Source organism: Cynocephalus volans, chromosome 1, assembly GCF_027409185.1.
Source record: "Cynocephalus volans isolate mCynVol1 chromosome 1, mCynVol1.pri, whole genome shotgun sequence".
In the NCBI taxonomy this organism is placed as follows: Eukaryota; Metazoa; Chordata; class Mammalia; order Dermoptera; family Cynocephalidae; genus Cynocephalus; species Cynocephalus volans.
Window position 1 is genome coordinate 44108493 of NC_084460.1, and position 16530 is coordinate 44125022.

General features: G+C 46.8%; 1 protein-coding gene across 1 annotated transcript; it reads left to right on the top strand.

Moving 5' to 3' along the window:
* The first annotated feature begins 3646 nt into the window (after window positions 1-3646).
* Window positions 3647-15688, top strand: LOC134376140 (somatomedin-B and thrombospondin type-1 domain-containing protein-like). The gene is made up of 4 exons (XM_063094818.1): window positions 3647-3860; window positions 9038-9095; window positions 11600-11776; window positions 15571-15688. Exons 1-4 carry the CDS (start codon window positions 3647-3649, stop codon window positions 15686-15688), a joined length of 567 nt encoding a protein of 188 aa, XP_062950888.1.
* Window positions 15689-16530: the final 842 nt, after the last annotated feature.

The following is a 16530-nucleotide window of genomic DNA, read 5'->3' on the forward strand; positions in this document are numbered from 1 at the left end:
CTTTGTTTTGAGAAACACTGTCATCTGGTGGTAGCTTTTTGTAATGTCAACCTATCATATTTGCTTTATCACTTAAGGCAAGATTTGCTCATTTCCTGATGCTTTACTTACTGAGTTCCTGTGTGCCAGGCACTGTGCTTGGCAATGGGATACAGCAGGGAACGAGGACCCTGTCTCTGTGGAGCTGATGTTCTAGTGGAGGAAGCAGACACGGTATGAATAAATGCATAAATGTCCCGAGTTTGCAATAAATGCCTTGGCCACACTCTCCTGTTGCCCTTGGACCCTGCTGGTGCCCCCCATTGGACCAACTCAACTGGCAGCCAGGGGGCCAGGGAGTCTGGATGATGCACGGGCTTCCCGGAGAACAGGGCAGGGCAAAGAAGGGCCAAGCGTGGATCGGGGCGAGCACAAGCTCATGAGATTATTGTGAGTACTAAATGAAGTCGTGTATGTGACTCGCTTGGTCCAGCACCAAAGACGCAATTGAGCATTATCAGGCGGGTGGTGAAAGCACTTGATGAGGTCTAGATTGTCTTCCCTCCTCCCCCCACCCACCCTTTCTTGTCCTGTTTTCCTTCCTTTCTTCCTTGCCCTTTTCTTCCTTTTTCCTTCCTCCCTTCTCTGAGCATTTCAACTCTGCTAAGATGGGCAGGTTGAAGGATTGTTTGCTCCAAGAAAACCATTTTAAACCTCTGAGATTTATGCAAAGAAAATGTGACTTCCTGAGGTGCCAGAAGCAACGCTGTTTTTGTGACACAGTGTCCCCATCCCCTCAGTTCAAGGGTGCATTCTTCTTTCCCCCACATTTTCATGTCGCTGAACCAGGACATGTGCCATAGCTGCTGTGTCCTTTGCCTTGGAGGAAGAGCTCGTCTTTGTTATTCACTGCGGTGTATCCACCACCCAGGACAGTGGTCACAGTCGACTGTGGACTGCGTGAATTAATTCTGATGGTGATAGCTGCCCTGTGTGTGCAGGAGATGTGTGTGTGTTTGCCCGTCAGGACTTGCTGGCACATCCATATAACTTCTCTCTCTGGGAAAGTCCACAGATTCCTTGTTTCTGCCAGACTGCTTTTCCCTGTCTGAGTTGCTCCAGGCCTGGGACTATGGACTTGGAACAAAGAAGTGAAGGTCCCAGGAGCCACATCATTGGAAAATACCTACTGTGGTAGGCACATATGGAGCATCTCAAGCATGAAATATTTCAGACTTACACCAGTGTGAAGAGAATAATACCACAAGCTCTCATGAGAAGCTAAGAAACAAACCTTGCAAAATGCCTCTGGAGCTTCTATGTTCCCCTCCCCAGTCACCTTTCCCGTCCTCATCACAGATCACCCCTATGCTAAATCTGGCACTTATAATTCCCGTGCGTATGCATATGTCTGTGTTTATATATATAAATATGTATGGTCCATTCCCGTGATTCAGGTAGTTATGTTCTGTGAAGTCACCACAAACAATGAATTAACAAATACTGAATTCTTGCTCCTAGGTGAAATATGTACACACATGTCTCATGTAGATTATAATCTTAAATCCTAAAAACTCATCCTGGTAGATTTCATTTTCTCTATTTTACAAAAACGTGTTAAGAAGTGACTCACCTGAGGCCACCCCACTCTCAGGTGCCAGAGATGGGATCCGAACCCTGCCCAGTGGCCCAGGGCCCCGCCCCTCCTGTTTCCATCCTCTGGTCATCTCTGTTGGAGGCTGAAACAGAAGACAGAGCAGAGCCTTGTTTGACCTCAGCTGGGAATGTGCACGTTGGGTGACTCCAATTTTTCATTGCTCTGTGCTTGTCTGTGAGTAACTGTAAAAGCCCTGCACATATTGATTTTGAGGTTACAAGTAATTTTAGCAAAAAGGTGAATTAGCAAATACAGAATCTGCAAATAATGAGGATTGATTGTATATACATGTACAGTCATGCACTGCATAACGACATCTCAGTCAACAATGGGTGATTGTGGTCCCGTAAAATTATAACGGAGCTGAAAAATTCCTACGGCCTAGTGATGTCGTAGCTGCTGTGATATAACAGAGCAACACATTACTCATGTGTTTGTGGTGATGCTGGTGTAAACAAACCTCCTGCCAGCTATGGTGAGGAGGAGTGCCTTGCTTATCCATGGGGTGACCCTCCCATAGGTAGGTCAGTTCTTTAAGATAAAAAGCCAAACATTTAACACATTAGGTCTGACCCTAAATGAAAGGATTGTTGTCTACTTCAGAATTCTTGCATTTTTATCTGGTTCCCACCCATGCCATAGCAAGATAATAGTTAATAACATTTAGCAGCACTCACTGAGAACTTGCTGAGTGCCAGGCACAATCCCCACCTGTAATTTAATTTTCATAACTTCGTGGGGGTGGTGTTATTCTAATTTCCATTTGTATTAGTCCATTTCTGTTACTTAGAATACCTGAAACTGGGTAATTTATAAGAAAATAAAATTTATTTCTTACAGTTTGTAGGCTGGAGGCTGGGAACTCCCCAGTCCAGGGGGTGCATTGGGTGAGAGCCTTTTTCTTGGTGGTTACTCTCCACAGAGACACAAGCTGTCACATGGTGAGAATGGGCTGACCAAGAGAAAGCTAAGTTTGTCACTGGCTATCCTTATAAAGCCATCAGAATCACGCCCATGACCACCCATTAAACCATCAGTGGATTGTTCCATTCACAAGAATGCAGTTCTCACAGTCTAATCACCTCTTAAAGGCCCCACCTTTCAGTTACCATAATAGGATTTCCCACCCTCTTATCACTGTTACAATGGAGGGCAAGTTTCAATGAGTTTTGTGGGGACATTCAATCCACAGCACAATTTATCAGATAAGGAAAGTGAGTCACAGAGAGACTTTCTAACATAGGTAGAGGGCCCCCACCCATGCAACTAGTGGCCAGTGTAGATAGTATGAAAATTCATTGCTGTTCCTCCTTATAACGCACAGTGGTAAAATCACCTAATGACACATTTCTCAGAATGTACTCACATCTTTGTTGTTAAGCAATGCATGACTGTATTTACTATACCTGCACGGATTCCTGAATGCTATATAGTACTGTTTTGCAGGTTTTAAACTGCATATTAAATAGTGTCACATTAAATAGTGTCACACTGGATGTGTCTATCCTTTTGCAAATAACTTCTTTCCACTCCACGTTGTTGACAGTGTAGCTGTGGTTCATTTTCACTACTGCAGAGGAACAGCTAGTATTCATTGAGTGCTTGCTATGTGTCAGGAGCAAATGCTTTATATGTCATATTTGGTTGAATCCTTGAGACCACCCCATCAGGTAGATACTGTCCTTATTCCCTTATGACAAAGGAAGAAACTGAGGTGTGGAGAGGTGAAATCAGTTGCCCTAAGTGCCCAGGAAATGTTCATTGAAGGAGTGAGTGATAGAAACGATCTAAACGATCTTCAGCAGGATAATGGATAAATACAATGTGAAATTTTATTCTCAGTTTTGGTGGACCTATAAACAGTTTCAGGGAAACTTTTGAGGAAGGTGTGGACTCGGGTTTGCAAGAGTTCTAGTGCTCAGTGTGGTGGTTTTGGGGGTTCAGCGTGTGGGGAAGGTGGAGAAGACCTGGTTGCTGGCCAGCCAATCCCCAGAGAAGTCTCCCTTGAAGATGCCATCTTCTCTTCCAGTGGTCTCCTGCGTGGTGGCAGAGTGGAGTGGCTGGGGTCGCTGCGTCAAGCCCTGCCAGCTCTCCTACCGTGTTCGCCAGAGGCGTGTCCTGCGGGAGCCAAGAAATGGAGGTGTCCCCTGTCCCCTTCTGGAAGAGCAGGCAGGCTGCATGGAGTACTGGAGCCACCAGGGAGCGGAGTGCCAGCAGTCCTTGCGTGAGTTGGGGTGGGCCTCGGGGGAGGCTCTTGGTGGGAACAGTCTGGCTGGACTGCAGCTGCCTCCATGAGTTCCTGGGTGGAGTCTGAGTTTGGGGTGGGACTTAGCCTTCCTTGGCCCTGATCCCCCCTCCTCAGCTGTGAGTAAGGTAAGAAGTTCTGACTTTCTCTGGGCATCTCAGTTCTTCTTCCTATTTCTCTCTTTGTGTGAACCAGTTAGGACTTTGTTTAAACGCAAGTGATAGGAAACCCAACTTAATGTGACCTGAGCAAAAATGTGTGGCTCATATAACTAAAATTCCAGGGGCTGCCTTCAGGCATGGCTGGATCCAGGGGCTCAAGCAGTGATGCTAGGAATCTCTCTCCATTGCTCAGCTCTGTTTTCCTCTGGGTTGATCTCATTCTCAGGCAGGCTGTCCACTGTAATGGTCTTTGATAGCTCCAGCCTTCCCTGCAACCAGACTAGCAGCTGGAAGAGCAGGCCTCTTTCCCCTAGTTCCAGCAAATGGCCTAGGATGAAGTCCCATTGGCTTGATCTGGGTCATGTGTCCATTGCTGAACCTATCCGTATGGCCAGGGTAATGGGATGCTCTGATTGGCCACACCTGGGGCATGTGTTCCCTTTGAAGCTGGAGGGGTGGGTAAAGGAGAGGGTTTTCAAAGGAAAGTGGGGAGAATGGATGCAGAGCAGGCAAAACAACAGATGCTGCTACACTGCGCATTCTGACAGAGGGCTTTTATTTATTTATTTATTTTAAAATTTTTATTGAATCATAATTGATTATACGTATTTTGGGGGTTCAATGTTGGCATATGTTGATCAAATCAATATTACTAGCATATATATTGTTACAAATGATACTTATCCTTTATGCCCTTTGTCTAATCTCTCCCCATCTCCCTCTCCCTTCCCCCTCCCACCTCTCATAATACTAGATTTCTTCTCTTCTTCTGAAAGAGTAATGGTTACTCTGTTGACTTGTTGCTTAGATGATCTGTCCAATGCTGAGGGGTGTGATCAGGTCCCCCAATATTATCATAGAGCAGATGCTTCTTCTGTCACTCTGGAATGGGCTTTGTGGAGAGAGACATCATCTTCTTTTCTCTGGTCTCTGCTGGTGACTCTCCTTGTGTCAATACACTCCAGTGGCTGGCGGAGGACCATCTATATGGTGGTTGTGGCATCTAGATGCTTTTGTGGCAGCCATGGCTACTGTGGTGGCTGTGGTGGGCCACCCACATGGAGGTGATGTTTTTGGCATACTCCTTACCTAGTTGTTGATGGTGTTGGTGTTGTGCCTGGTTGTGGGAAGGGGTCTGGTCCCTGGCTCTGTGCCTCAGGACCCTGAGTGGGCCCCATGGCACTGGCAGTATGCCTGGTTGCAAGCAGAGGGTCCGGTCCCCAGATCTGTGCCTCAGGACCCCAGGTAGGCCCCATGGCACTGGCGGTGTGTCTGGTTGTGGGCAAAGGGTCTGGTCCCTGGATCCATGCCTCAGGACCTGGGGTGGGCCCTGTGGCACTGGCGGTATGCCTGGTTGTCCCCCCTTTCTGGTTTGGTAGCCCAGGGGACTTCTGGTCCTTCTAGGTGTTATAGGTGTTCTTTGGCAAAATGAGACCTTTACTAGTTAATATCAAACTTTGTCTCTGGTTGTGGGTACTCTGTTTTTTCTTTCAGTTCTGTGTTGGATTATTTGCTGTTTCCACCACTTAAACTCTGTGCTGGAACTAATTTGTTGTCCTTTGCTTACTTCTAAAGTGAGGGAACTTCCTGTAGGGATTAATGCTTGAGCTCTGTGGTTGAGCTAAATTGCTGCTTTGCTGCTGATTCCCTGGGGAAGACTTTTTGTGCAGCTCAGGTTTTAATGGTTGACTTTATAGGACTTCTGGGTTTAGTGAAATCCAATGCAGCTGGGTTACATAGAAACACAGGTCTGGGCCCAAGTCTTTACATCAAACTGCACCCCATGCAATTCTATGTTCCTGACCATTCTCCTCTGAGTGGTCCTATGCTGATTGGGGGGCAGATCAGCTGTCCTTGCTGTGCCCCAGTGTTCCCCTGGTGGGCCCATCTCCCCCACCACCCATGCTGCAAACACTTCCCATGGGACGGGTTGTACACCAGTCCCTTGTGATGACTCACTGACCTCTGAGTGGTTCCTTTTTTACAGTTGTTGTGGCTCTTCACTCCTATGTGGGTCCACAGGAACCCTATTAGTGGTCTTGCTGGTCTGGGGGCCACCAAGGCCCTCTTCTCCCCTGCTGCCTCCAAGCAACTTCATCCAAAGGGCACAGCTGTGGCTTTTGCTGGCTCCTGCTCTGTGCGCTCAGCAGCTCTAGACTTAAAGCAGCCACGGCACAAAATGGCCAGAGCAGTTTTTTCTTTCTCTCATCGTGGCTTCTCCCACCTTCATGAACTCCACAGGTCTCTCCTCCTCTTCCCCTGAGCTCTAGTGGCCCCAGCTTGGCTATCATTGCTTTTTAATAGTTGTAAATTAGTTGATTTGTGGAAGAGAGTGATGCTGGGGACTGTATATTCTGCCATCTTGACCAGAGGTCCCCCCCCCCAAATGACAGATGGATTTTATATAGAATCATTCAAAAAATAGTGATGCCCATTTTACAGCTGAAGAAATTGACCAAGAGAGTGAAAGTGATTTTCCTAAAGGGTAGAAGAGCAACCAGTAGGGCCAAATTGTTCCCTTCCAATCTCTCCCCAGACTACAGCCTGGCAGGGAGAGGAGGTCACTCTAAAACTCAAATCCTACCATAGCGTCATCCCCTGCTTTAAATTCTTCAGAAGCTACCCCTTGCCCTCAGGGTGAAGCCCACACTTCTCCTGGGGCATGAAAGTTCTACTTCCTCTGGCTCTCGCCTCCCGTGGCCTCATTTTCTTCCTCCGTCTGCCTACCTTCAAAGATGTCAATTTTCCCTGGGAAGATAGTCCTGACTACCCCTACCATGTGCCAAGCACTTTACCATGTGACTGGACTCTGTGAGGTCATTGTTACTATTCTCATGAAGGGAAAACTGAGGTTTAAGGAGGCTACAAAACCTGCCCGAGATACATGGCTAAAGAGTAGCAGAACTAGGACCTCTCCTATTCCAACTGCAGATCCCCTCTCTCCAAGCCTGTTTTTTGCTCTATCCCTCATCCAGAATGGGGTCTGGCATGCAGTAGGTTCCAGTGCCCCAGGCTGGGTTGGGCTGAGCCTCTGGCCTTGACAACAGCTTGCCTGTTATCACCATCATTCTACATATCACATGTGTTAAAATGACCTGGCTCCTTATGTGCAGAGTGGGAGATCTTAGAGAACAGGGGTCATTCTTCTCCTAGTACCTGGCATAGGGCCAGGGGCTAGTAATACACACTTAATCCTTTCTCAATGAATATTTATTGAGTGCCCACTAGGCCTGCTGCCTTGCATGACGTTCACTTCATCCCCCGGGCGGCCCCGGCACCTACTCTCTGCCAGGCCTATTCTGGGATGGGGGATATAGCAGTGACCAACAGGCGAGAAGATGTGATTGCAGCTGGCGGTCTGGGAGGAGTCCTGCTTCTGCTACTCATTAGTCGTGGTCATGGACAAGTTTGGTAGCCTCCGTGAGCCTCAGTTTCCCCTTCTGTAAAATGTGAATAGTAAGGTTGACCTCTCAAGGTTGGATGAGTCATGGATGTGAACTGGGGTAGTGTTGGCAAAGGGTCCAGCACCAGGTAGGTGGTCAGCAAGTGTGTCTTCTCCCCCTTGTAAGTTACTTGACGTGTGTGAGCTACTGTTATGCAGCTATTATTCTCATAAGAGGGTGAGGGGACAAGGACTAAGTTATGCAGGTGAGATGGTTTTGAAGGCAGATTGAGGGGGTAGATCATAAAGATCAGGGACCTAGTGGCTGGAACAGTGAGCAAGGAATGGAATTCAGCAGGTGTTTGTTGAGTATGTACTATGTTCCAGGTGCTCATCGTATAGCATCGTATTTAATTCCTACAATAACCCCGTGAAGTAGGTACTAATATTATCTCCACTTTGCTGATGAGAACGAGGCTCGGACAAGTGCAGTCCCTTGACCAAGACCACTCAGCTCTAAGAGGGTGAGCTGGGACTAAAACCCGGGCTTGTCTGGGGCTCTCCTTACTGCTTTAGGCTGCACCAAAGGGAGCACTATGGCGTTGGAAGAGAAGAGGGGAGGAGGCTGTCTGGTGGGTGTGTTAGGGAACCACGTCTAGTTCCCCTGACTGAAGCAGGCAGAGGGGCCGGGGATGCCCTGGTGTGGCCTCCACCAGGTCACAAGCATTAGTTCAACACAAGGTCTTAAACTCAGCTTAATCTCTCAGAGAATGGGAAAGAAGAGGAACTTCCTTTGGGTTATGTTCCTAAGGAATCACCAACCTGTTGTGAACTATCAGTCCTTTTCCTCTATGTTCCTTCTGTCTGATCTAGGAAGGAAGAAGCTTGGAAGCCGGCCCAACAAAATAATTTTATTCATTAATTTACTCACCCTGTATCTCTTTTCTCCTGTCCTTACATCTTGCCATCCACTCATTCATCTGTGCATCCATCCATCCATCCATCTGTCCATCCATACAGCCATTTCCCCATTCATCCTTCTGCACTTCCTTTCTCCATTCTTCTATCTTTTCATCCATCTGTTTCCTTTATTCATTCACTTGTCCATCCACCTGTTAACTCTCCATCCATCCTTCTTTCCATTCATCTCTCCCATTCATCCATTTTTCTGCTTGTCTGTCTCTTCTTCCTTCTGTCCTTCCATCTTCTCGTGTGTCTACCCATCCTCCATTCATTCTTCTGTTCTTTCTTGCATCATTTCAGCCAACCATTCATCCATTCATTCAGTTATTGACTCTTTTATCTACTCTTTCTTGATCACTCACTTATTCATTCACCAAATCATTCATTTAAAAAACTTTTTTGAGACCCACTATGCACCAAACCCTGGAGTGTCAGAGATAAATATGATTCTGCTTCCAGCCCTGTATAAAGGGCCCTAGAGGGGATCACCTATCCAGTTCCAAGATCCCACAGTCTCCTCAGGGCTGTCATGCAAGTGACTCAGACGTCAGGGGTAGCCAGCCCTGGTGTCCCTATGGTGTCATAGCCTAGGTACTGTCCTATCTAACTATTTTCTCCTTGACTCACAGTCCCTGCTCTGATAACCGCAGGCAGCTATGGAAAAGAGTGGAAAAAGCGAAGTGTTTCCAAGGAGCAGGAGACAGTAGGGTAAGTGGAAGCCAGTGAACCTACAGTCAAACTAAAATTTGTGAAGGTATTTTTTGGAACTAAAATTCTTTTATCACGTCTCTCTTTTGCTTTGATAACTTCAATATCTCCCCATTTCTTACACTGTTACAATTGTAAGCTCATTAACATGGATTTTAAAGTCCTCAATAATTGGTCTCCAGTCAACTTCATTTATTCATCCATTCATTCGACATTTACTGAGTACCGACTATGTGACAGGCACTGTGCTAGGTCTTGGGGCTACAGCAAAGAACAAGAAAAGGCAGAAATACTTGTCCTCATTGAATGGACAGAGTAGTGGGAGGAGAGAGACAATAAGCAAATAAACAACACGTTGGATGCTGCTAAGTGCTATCGAGAAAAATAAAGAAGGGAAGGGACAGGGGGTGTCAGAGATATCCTCACAGAAGGTGACATTTGAACTAAGATCTGGAAGAGGATATTTGGGGGAATAGCATGTCTGGAAGAGGGAACAGCAAGTGCAAAGGTCCTGAGGCAGGGTATACCTGGGATGCTCAAGGATCCGCAAGAAAACCAGCTGGAGTGCAGGGAGAGTGAGAGAGCAGGAAATGAAGTCAGAAAGACAGTGGGGGTGGGGTGCAGATTACATAGGGCCTGTAGGCGTGGTAAGGAGTTAGGCACTTTCTCTCATGAGATGGGAATCATGGTAGGGTTTTGAGCAGCAGAATGACATGATCTGACAGGTTTTCACAGGCTCCCTTTGGATACTATCTGGAGAACAGATTGTGGAGAGGTAAGGAGGGAATGAGAGAGAGCAACAAGGAGGCAGCTGCAGTGGTCCAGGTGAGAGATGCAGGTGGTCTGGACCAGGGCGGCAGCCCTCTTGGCTTGTGAAGGGTGGATTGCAGGGACTGGAGACAGACCAGCATGTTGCAGGATAGTGGTGATGAGCTCAAGCTTCCAGGATGATGCCTGCCTGGCACGTGCTGGGTACTCAATAACTATCAGAGGCAATGGAGATGGATAGGAGAACTATTTTAGTTGGGATTCTTTTGATTGCAAGTGACAGAAATACCACTCAAACTGCTTCAAGTGAAAAGGAGAATTATTGACTTACATAACTGGAAAGGGAGTGTTGACATAGTGTCACTTCAAGCGTGGCTGGAGCCAAGAGTACATGTAATGTTGCTGGGACTTGCTCTCATTTCTCTCTCTTTCACTCCATGGGCCGGCTTCATTCTCAAGCGAGCTTTCTCCCTGTAGTGGCCACGATGGTCATCTTGGGGATATTGTGGGGATAAGCGGCCCCATACCCTCCCAGCTTAGTAACCCTAAAGGTGTTCTCTTTCTAGACTCAGTGTATTATTTTTGGAGAAGACCCTGATTAGTCCTGCTTGGATCCTGGGCCCATCCCTGAGCCCGTCACTATGGCCAGGAATATGGGGAACTCTGCTTGGTCAGCAACAATCATTTGCCAACCTAATGGCAGGTGTAGGAGGCAGGACTAGGAACCCTGAGTGATTGTCCCTTGGAGACCTCATAGGGTAGGGACAAGATTTCCCTAAATAAGCCACCAAAAGGGGAAGAGAAAGTGGATTGGAAAGACAAAATTTCCAGTTGTCACCAGCTTCTGGTAGGGGACAGATTCCTGGGGAGTTATGGGGGCAACTCAGAGAGGAAGGAACTGGGTTTGGGCTGTCCCTGGAAGAAGAAAACTGTTGGCTCCTCAGGCCTCCCGAGGCTGCAGCCACCAGGGGGCAGCAGCCCTGCACAGTGTCCCCTGAGTCCTTGACAAGCTGCGTTTCCTCCAGCAGGGGGTGCTATTTTATTGCTACTTGTAGGAGAATTTGGGTAGAAGTAAATATTGGCAATTTGGGTCTATTTAAGATACCCTAAAATGAGGAGCTTCCCTTTTAAATAATTTTCGTAATAAATCTTCTGTATAAAATAGGATCTTTTGTAAAATGTGGTGGAGTGCTTAAAAGTATCCATTTAGGCTTTTTTCAGTTTAGGTAGTTCCATTTTAGGCAATGCCACTTAGCTGTGTGACTTTGGGCAAGTTGTCTCTCTGATCCTCAGTTTCCTAATCTTAAAACTGGGGGCAACACCTACCTTGCAAGGTTTCCTTGTTCCATTGGGCCAAATGATTTATTCAGCAAATGTTTATTGAGCCAGGTACAATTCTAGGAGTTGGACTCAACAGTTAAAAACCAAAAATTCCTGCTTTTGTGGAGCTGACATTATGACGGGGAGACAGATGAAAAATAAAATATATAGTCTTTTGGATAAAGTGCTTAGAATAGGGCCTGCCTGGCACATGATAAGCCTCAATAATGTTAACTTTAAAAAATAGGAGTTGAGTCTTTTGTCGTAAGCAACCTGTGATTTAAATTGGTTTGCTCAAAAGGCTTCTACGTTAGGGAGAAATGGTACCAACCTGGGTCCACATAGGGCTGGGTGCATAGTAGGTGCTCTGTCAGTGCTCATGGTGCTTTGGGTGGTGTCTCCCTGTGTGGCCGCAGGTACTGTGTCCAGTTCCGGTTGGGGTCCATTCCAGGGAGCTGTGGGCAGGTGAGGGCACCCCATGCCCAATGGACAAGGTATCTGACCCAGGGCCACACGGTCTGTGTGAGGTGTGAATGGCCTGCCCAGGACGCCAGGAGCCGGTGCTGCTATGGGGATGGCAGTGGGGCCAGAGGGTGAGCAGTGGGACCTGGGCATGGGCAAGTGTCCCTGTAGAGCCTGGGGCTTCTCTGCTGCCTGAGATGGCACCCCAGGAGATGCTGGAGTGCTGCTCCCTGGACAGAGTGGGACCCAGCAGGGTCCTGGTTCCAGTGTCTGAGATCAGCCAATTAGGAGCCAGCCTCCTGCCACTTTCAGCTGTGTGACCTTCGGCGAATCTCATAACCTCTCTGAACCCCAAGTACCTCATCTGAAAATGCAGGTAATGAGTAGCTCCCCATGGGGCAGTGGTGAGGATTATGTGAGATTGTGCAAGTTGAGGACTTAGCACAGCTTCTGGCATCCAGAAAGCACTCAAGAAAAGGGCATTATCACTGAATCCTCATGATTCCCTTAAAAGCCATGTTTGGATACCCTCATTTTTTGGATGGAGAAACCAACTCAGGGAGGCAGTGTGACTTAGTCAAGGTCACACAGCGGGATTTGATCCAGATTTGCCTTACATCAGCCCCCTAGAGTGCCTTCACAAGGTCAGGGTGTCTTGGGAAGCACTTTGTATACTAATTGTAACAATAGCTAACATTTACTGAGTGCTTACTATGAGTTGGAATTATACTAAACTCTTTATCTTCCTCCCTCCCTCCCTCTCTCCTTCCTTCCTTCCTTCCTTCCTTCCTTCCTTCCTTCCTTCCTTCCTTCCTTCCTTCCTTCCTTCCTTCCTTCCTTCCTTCCTTCCTTCCTTCCTTCCTTCCTTCCTTCCTTCCTTCCTTCCTTCCTTCCTTCCTTCCTTCCTTCCAGTAATTGTCTGTGGAGCACTTACTATTGAGCACGTGCCAGGCAATGTTCTGGACACTGGGAAGACTGCAATGAACAAAGCAGCTGTGGTCCCTTCCCTTATGGAGACAACATTCTGCTGTGAAGGGACAGACAATAGATAAGTAAATCTATAATTGTCAGATGAGAGATAAGTGTTAGGGAAAGAAAGAAGAGTGAGGCGGAAGTTCTGGGAGTTGTTTTTTAAAGCCTGTTCAAGGAGGGTGACATAAAGAAGGTGACATTTGAACAAAGACCTGAAAAAAATGAGGGAAGGAGCCTTGTGGATATCTGGGGAAAGGGCATGTCAGGCAAGGGGAATGGCAAGTGCAAAGGCCCTGAGGTGGATGGAGTGTTCCTGCTGCACTGGAGGAACAAAAGAGGCCATGGTGGCAGGAGCAGAGTGTGTGAGGGGAGTGTGGAAGTTGCTGAGGTCACACTGACACACAGTATGCTGCTGAAACATTTCAAGAATCTGAAGTGGATAGTTTTAGGGTCCCTGCTTTCCTGATGAGGCAACTGAGATACAAAGAGGTTCCCAAGGTCACACGCCTAGCAAGTGGCAGAAATGAGATTTGAATCAAAACTGCTCAGACCCCCAAGCCAAACTCTAAAGTCTAATCTAGACTGTTTCCCACTAAAAGTGCTTTTCCAGCACAGGGATTATTATACTGTTCGAACGTGAGCTTTCTCTGGAGTCTGTCCAGGGAGTTCTTCTACAATTTCCGAGGGTGTTAATTTCCTTCTTTTTAAAATTTAGCAGCCCACTTGCTGCAGATCTGGAGTAGGGAATTCTTATGCCAGTAGGGTGTTAGGGGCAGGTGTATTTGGACAAGAGGCGTTGGGACTGTACATTGGGTGGTTCAAATTCCACCTCTGGCCCTTATTAGCTATGTGACTCTGGGCAAGCCCTCCACCTAACCCTGATAGTCCCCACCACGTAGGATTGTGGGAAGGATTCTGAGCCCTTTGCACAGCACCTGGCCCCTTGTAGCTACTCATTAGTGGCAGCTGCTATTGTCATGTCTAATCTGTAGAAAAGGTATGATAATGCCTACTTTGGGGAAATGAGAAATAATGGATGTGATGAACAATATATAAATGTCAGACAATGTTATCACATGGTAGGGAGGCCCTCGCTGTCAGCCCCTCTTCAACCTATCTCCCACTTACCTGTCCTGGACCTGAGATGCCACCATTAGAGATTCATTCTTTGGGATAGTACTCACTTCTTAGAGCCTCGGTTTATCCATTCGTCTTTGGATAAGCCCGAAGACTCTGATTAATTCCAAATTTCTCATTTTTGACATAAATACCCTGGGATGTAGAACATGGCACTTTGGTGTGGCAAAGAGGAGAGTCACGGAGACCCCTGTCTCTGCCAGGGATGGGAAGGAATGGAAAGGAGACCCAGGGCTGTGCCAGAGAGAGGCATCTCTTCACGCTCCCCACCAAGGGCCAGGCTCACAGAACAGGTGACGGAAGGTCTGATTGGGGCATGAGCTCACCAGGAAGGATTGGGCAGAGCAGGGGGATCAAAGCACACAGGGAAATGAGCTGCCAGCCGGATTCTTTCCATGGGCAGCTGGCGAGAGCGGGCGAGCAAAGGGCATGGGCCTGGAGAGGGATTAGCCTGGCAGTTGGGGATTTTCAGAGGGCTTATTTAGCCCAAGAAGTGTCTCTGAATTTGTGACAAGCAGAAGAAACACTGCTATGAGCCACTCACCTACTGTGCGCTGGGCACCAAGTAGGCGCTTTTCACATGGGTTCTCATTTAGGCCTGACTGGTTCTTTTGAGACAAGGGACATTAACTCTGTTTTATGTAATGAGGATGGCAATAATAACAGTAACTTTAAATGCTGTCATTTGTGAAGCACCTATTCTGTGCCAGGTGCTGCGCTTGGTAGCTTGCAACAATGCCTGGCATATGCACTGAATCAGCGTCTGCTATTGTTGTTATCATTTTGCATTTCTAAAAATTTGAATTATACCTGCAAAAAATTCGCTAAAAATATATGAACGGGTTAACAAATGTTTGGAAAAGAGAGGCACCTGGGTAGTCACTACCCAGGCAAGGAACAGAACCTGGCCAGTCCTCCAGCCCCCACAACACCCCCTCCTAACCTCAGCCCCTCCCCTCCCCATAAAGGAAACCACTGTCCTGACTTTTTTGGTAATCTGTTGTGCAGTTTCCTTTATAGCTTTACTAACCTTGGTGCAGATCCCTAAACACTACAGTTTAATTTCTTTTTTCTCCCAACTTCACATAAATGAAATCATGCAGGATGTGCCCTTTGGAATCTGATTGCTTTTACTGTACATGGAGTTTGCATGTTTCATCCATGTGGTTGCATTTGTAGCATTAGATTGTTCATACTTGTTGTTGAAATAGTTAGTTATTATTATTGTTATCATTATTATCATTTTTATTTCGTCCATACACAGCATCTCATAACCTTCCCAACACTTCAGAGAGGTGGTTTATTGACATCTCTGTTTTCCATTAAGGAGATGGAAGCTCCTAGGAGCTGGGTCACATACCCCACCTGATTCCAGAGCCTGTGCTCTTAAGCCACCACACTGTGTTGCCTTCTGTGAGGAGGAAAAGAGAGCACAGAAAGGTTAAGCAACTTGTCCTGGTATGCTCAGCAAGGATGGGGCAGTGCCACCCCCCAGACCCTCAAGAGTTCACTCTGAATTGCCTTGTGTGGCCTCTGAGCATCGGTGGCTCGGTGGCCATCTCAAGGCTAAAGTCTCTATCAGGGTACAGTGTTCACATACTTTCAGGGACCACAAAAATGTTTTGATTTTAATTTCTTTTAAAACCAGGAGAAAAAACCTGTACAATAATAACCAATACTAATCATGAATCCAGCCTGGATTATATTCGTCTTTATGCAATGCAGTCATAAACCGTGGAGGAAGGGGCCCATGAAGGTGAATGTCCCTGGAGCCCAGGGAAGTCATAAGCCGATTGACCAGCCCCATCTCTTGCAGGAACCAGCTGTCGCTGTGGCAAGCAGCCGGCCACCCCCTGTGCCGAGGGACCTGGGAGAGACTCAAGCAGCTCCGGGACTGTTCCTGCCCTGAGGTCCACAGCTTCGTCTTCATCTAGTGCCCGTGCTCCCTGACTGTACAGAACCCCTCTTTCCAGAGCCTCTGGGGATGGCAGGGAAATCCCACAGCTTGGGATCCTGCAGAACAAACAAGTGGGGAGAAGTCTGCAGTTTTGAGATGGACGGAACAAGTCTCGTTGTCGTGCTGAGGCTGAAAATAGCTTTATATTTCCACTCTGTGCCAGCTGGGAGTCATGGCTCTTCTGACATCTTCCTCCAACTCAGGGCTTTCCAGATTTCATCTCCTAAACGCACTCTTGTGGCCTTTGTCTTATTCTCCTTACCATACACTTAATTTTTAAAATTAACTTCCCACCTTCTCTTTTTTAAAACTTAAATAAAATTATTTGAAAAGGAAACTTAAACTTAAGTACATGTGTTTAAAGAGGAAATTATTTATCACAATTATAAATGAAAATCAGTAATAATAGCAAACATTTATTAAGCACCTATGGAGTATCAATCACCATCTTGTCCCTTTACACATATTGGCTCATTGGATCCTGAGTTAGGTGCAGTTATTATCCCCATTTTACATGTGTGGAAATTGAGGCTCAGAGAGGTTAAGCCACTTGCCTGGGGTCACACAGCTAGTGAGTGGCCACGTGGAGATTCAAGACCACAAGCCACATCTATTGCTTAGGTTCCCTGCATTAGTACGTAAGCTCCATGAGGGCAGGGATTTTGGTTTGTGTGTCCCTGAGGCTACAACTGTGCCTGACACACAATAATGCTCAATAAATATATGTTGAATAAAGATGAATTAATAAATGAATGGAATGGTCAGTTTCCATAATAAGAAGACAATCAGAAAAAGAAATGCAATAGAAACCAAACAAGT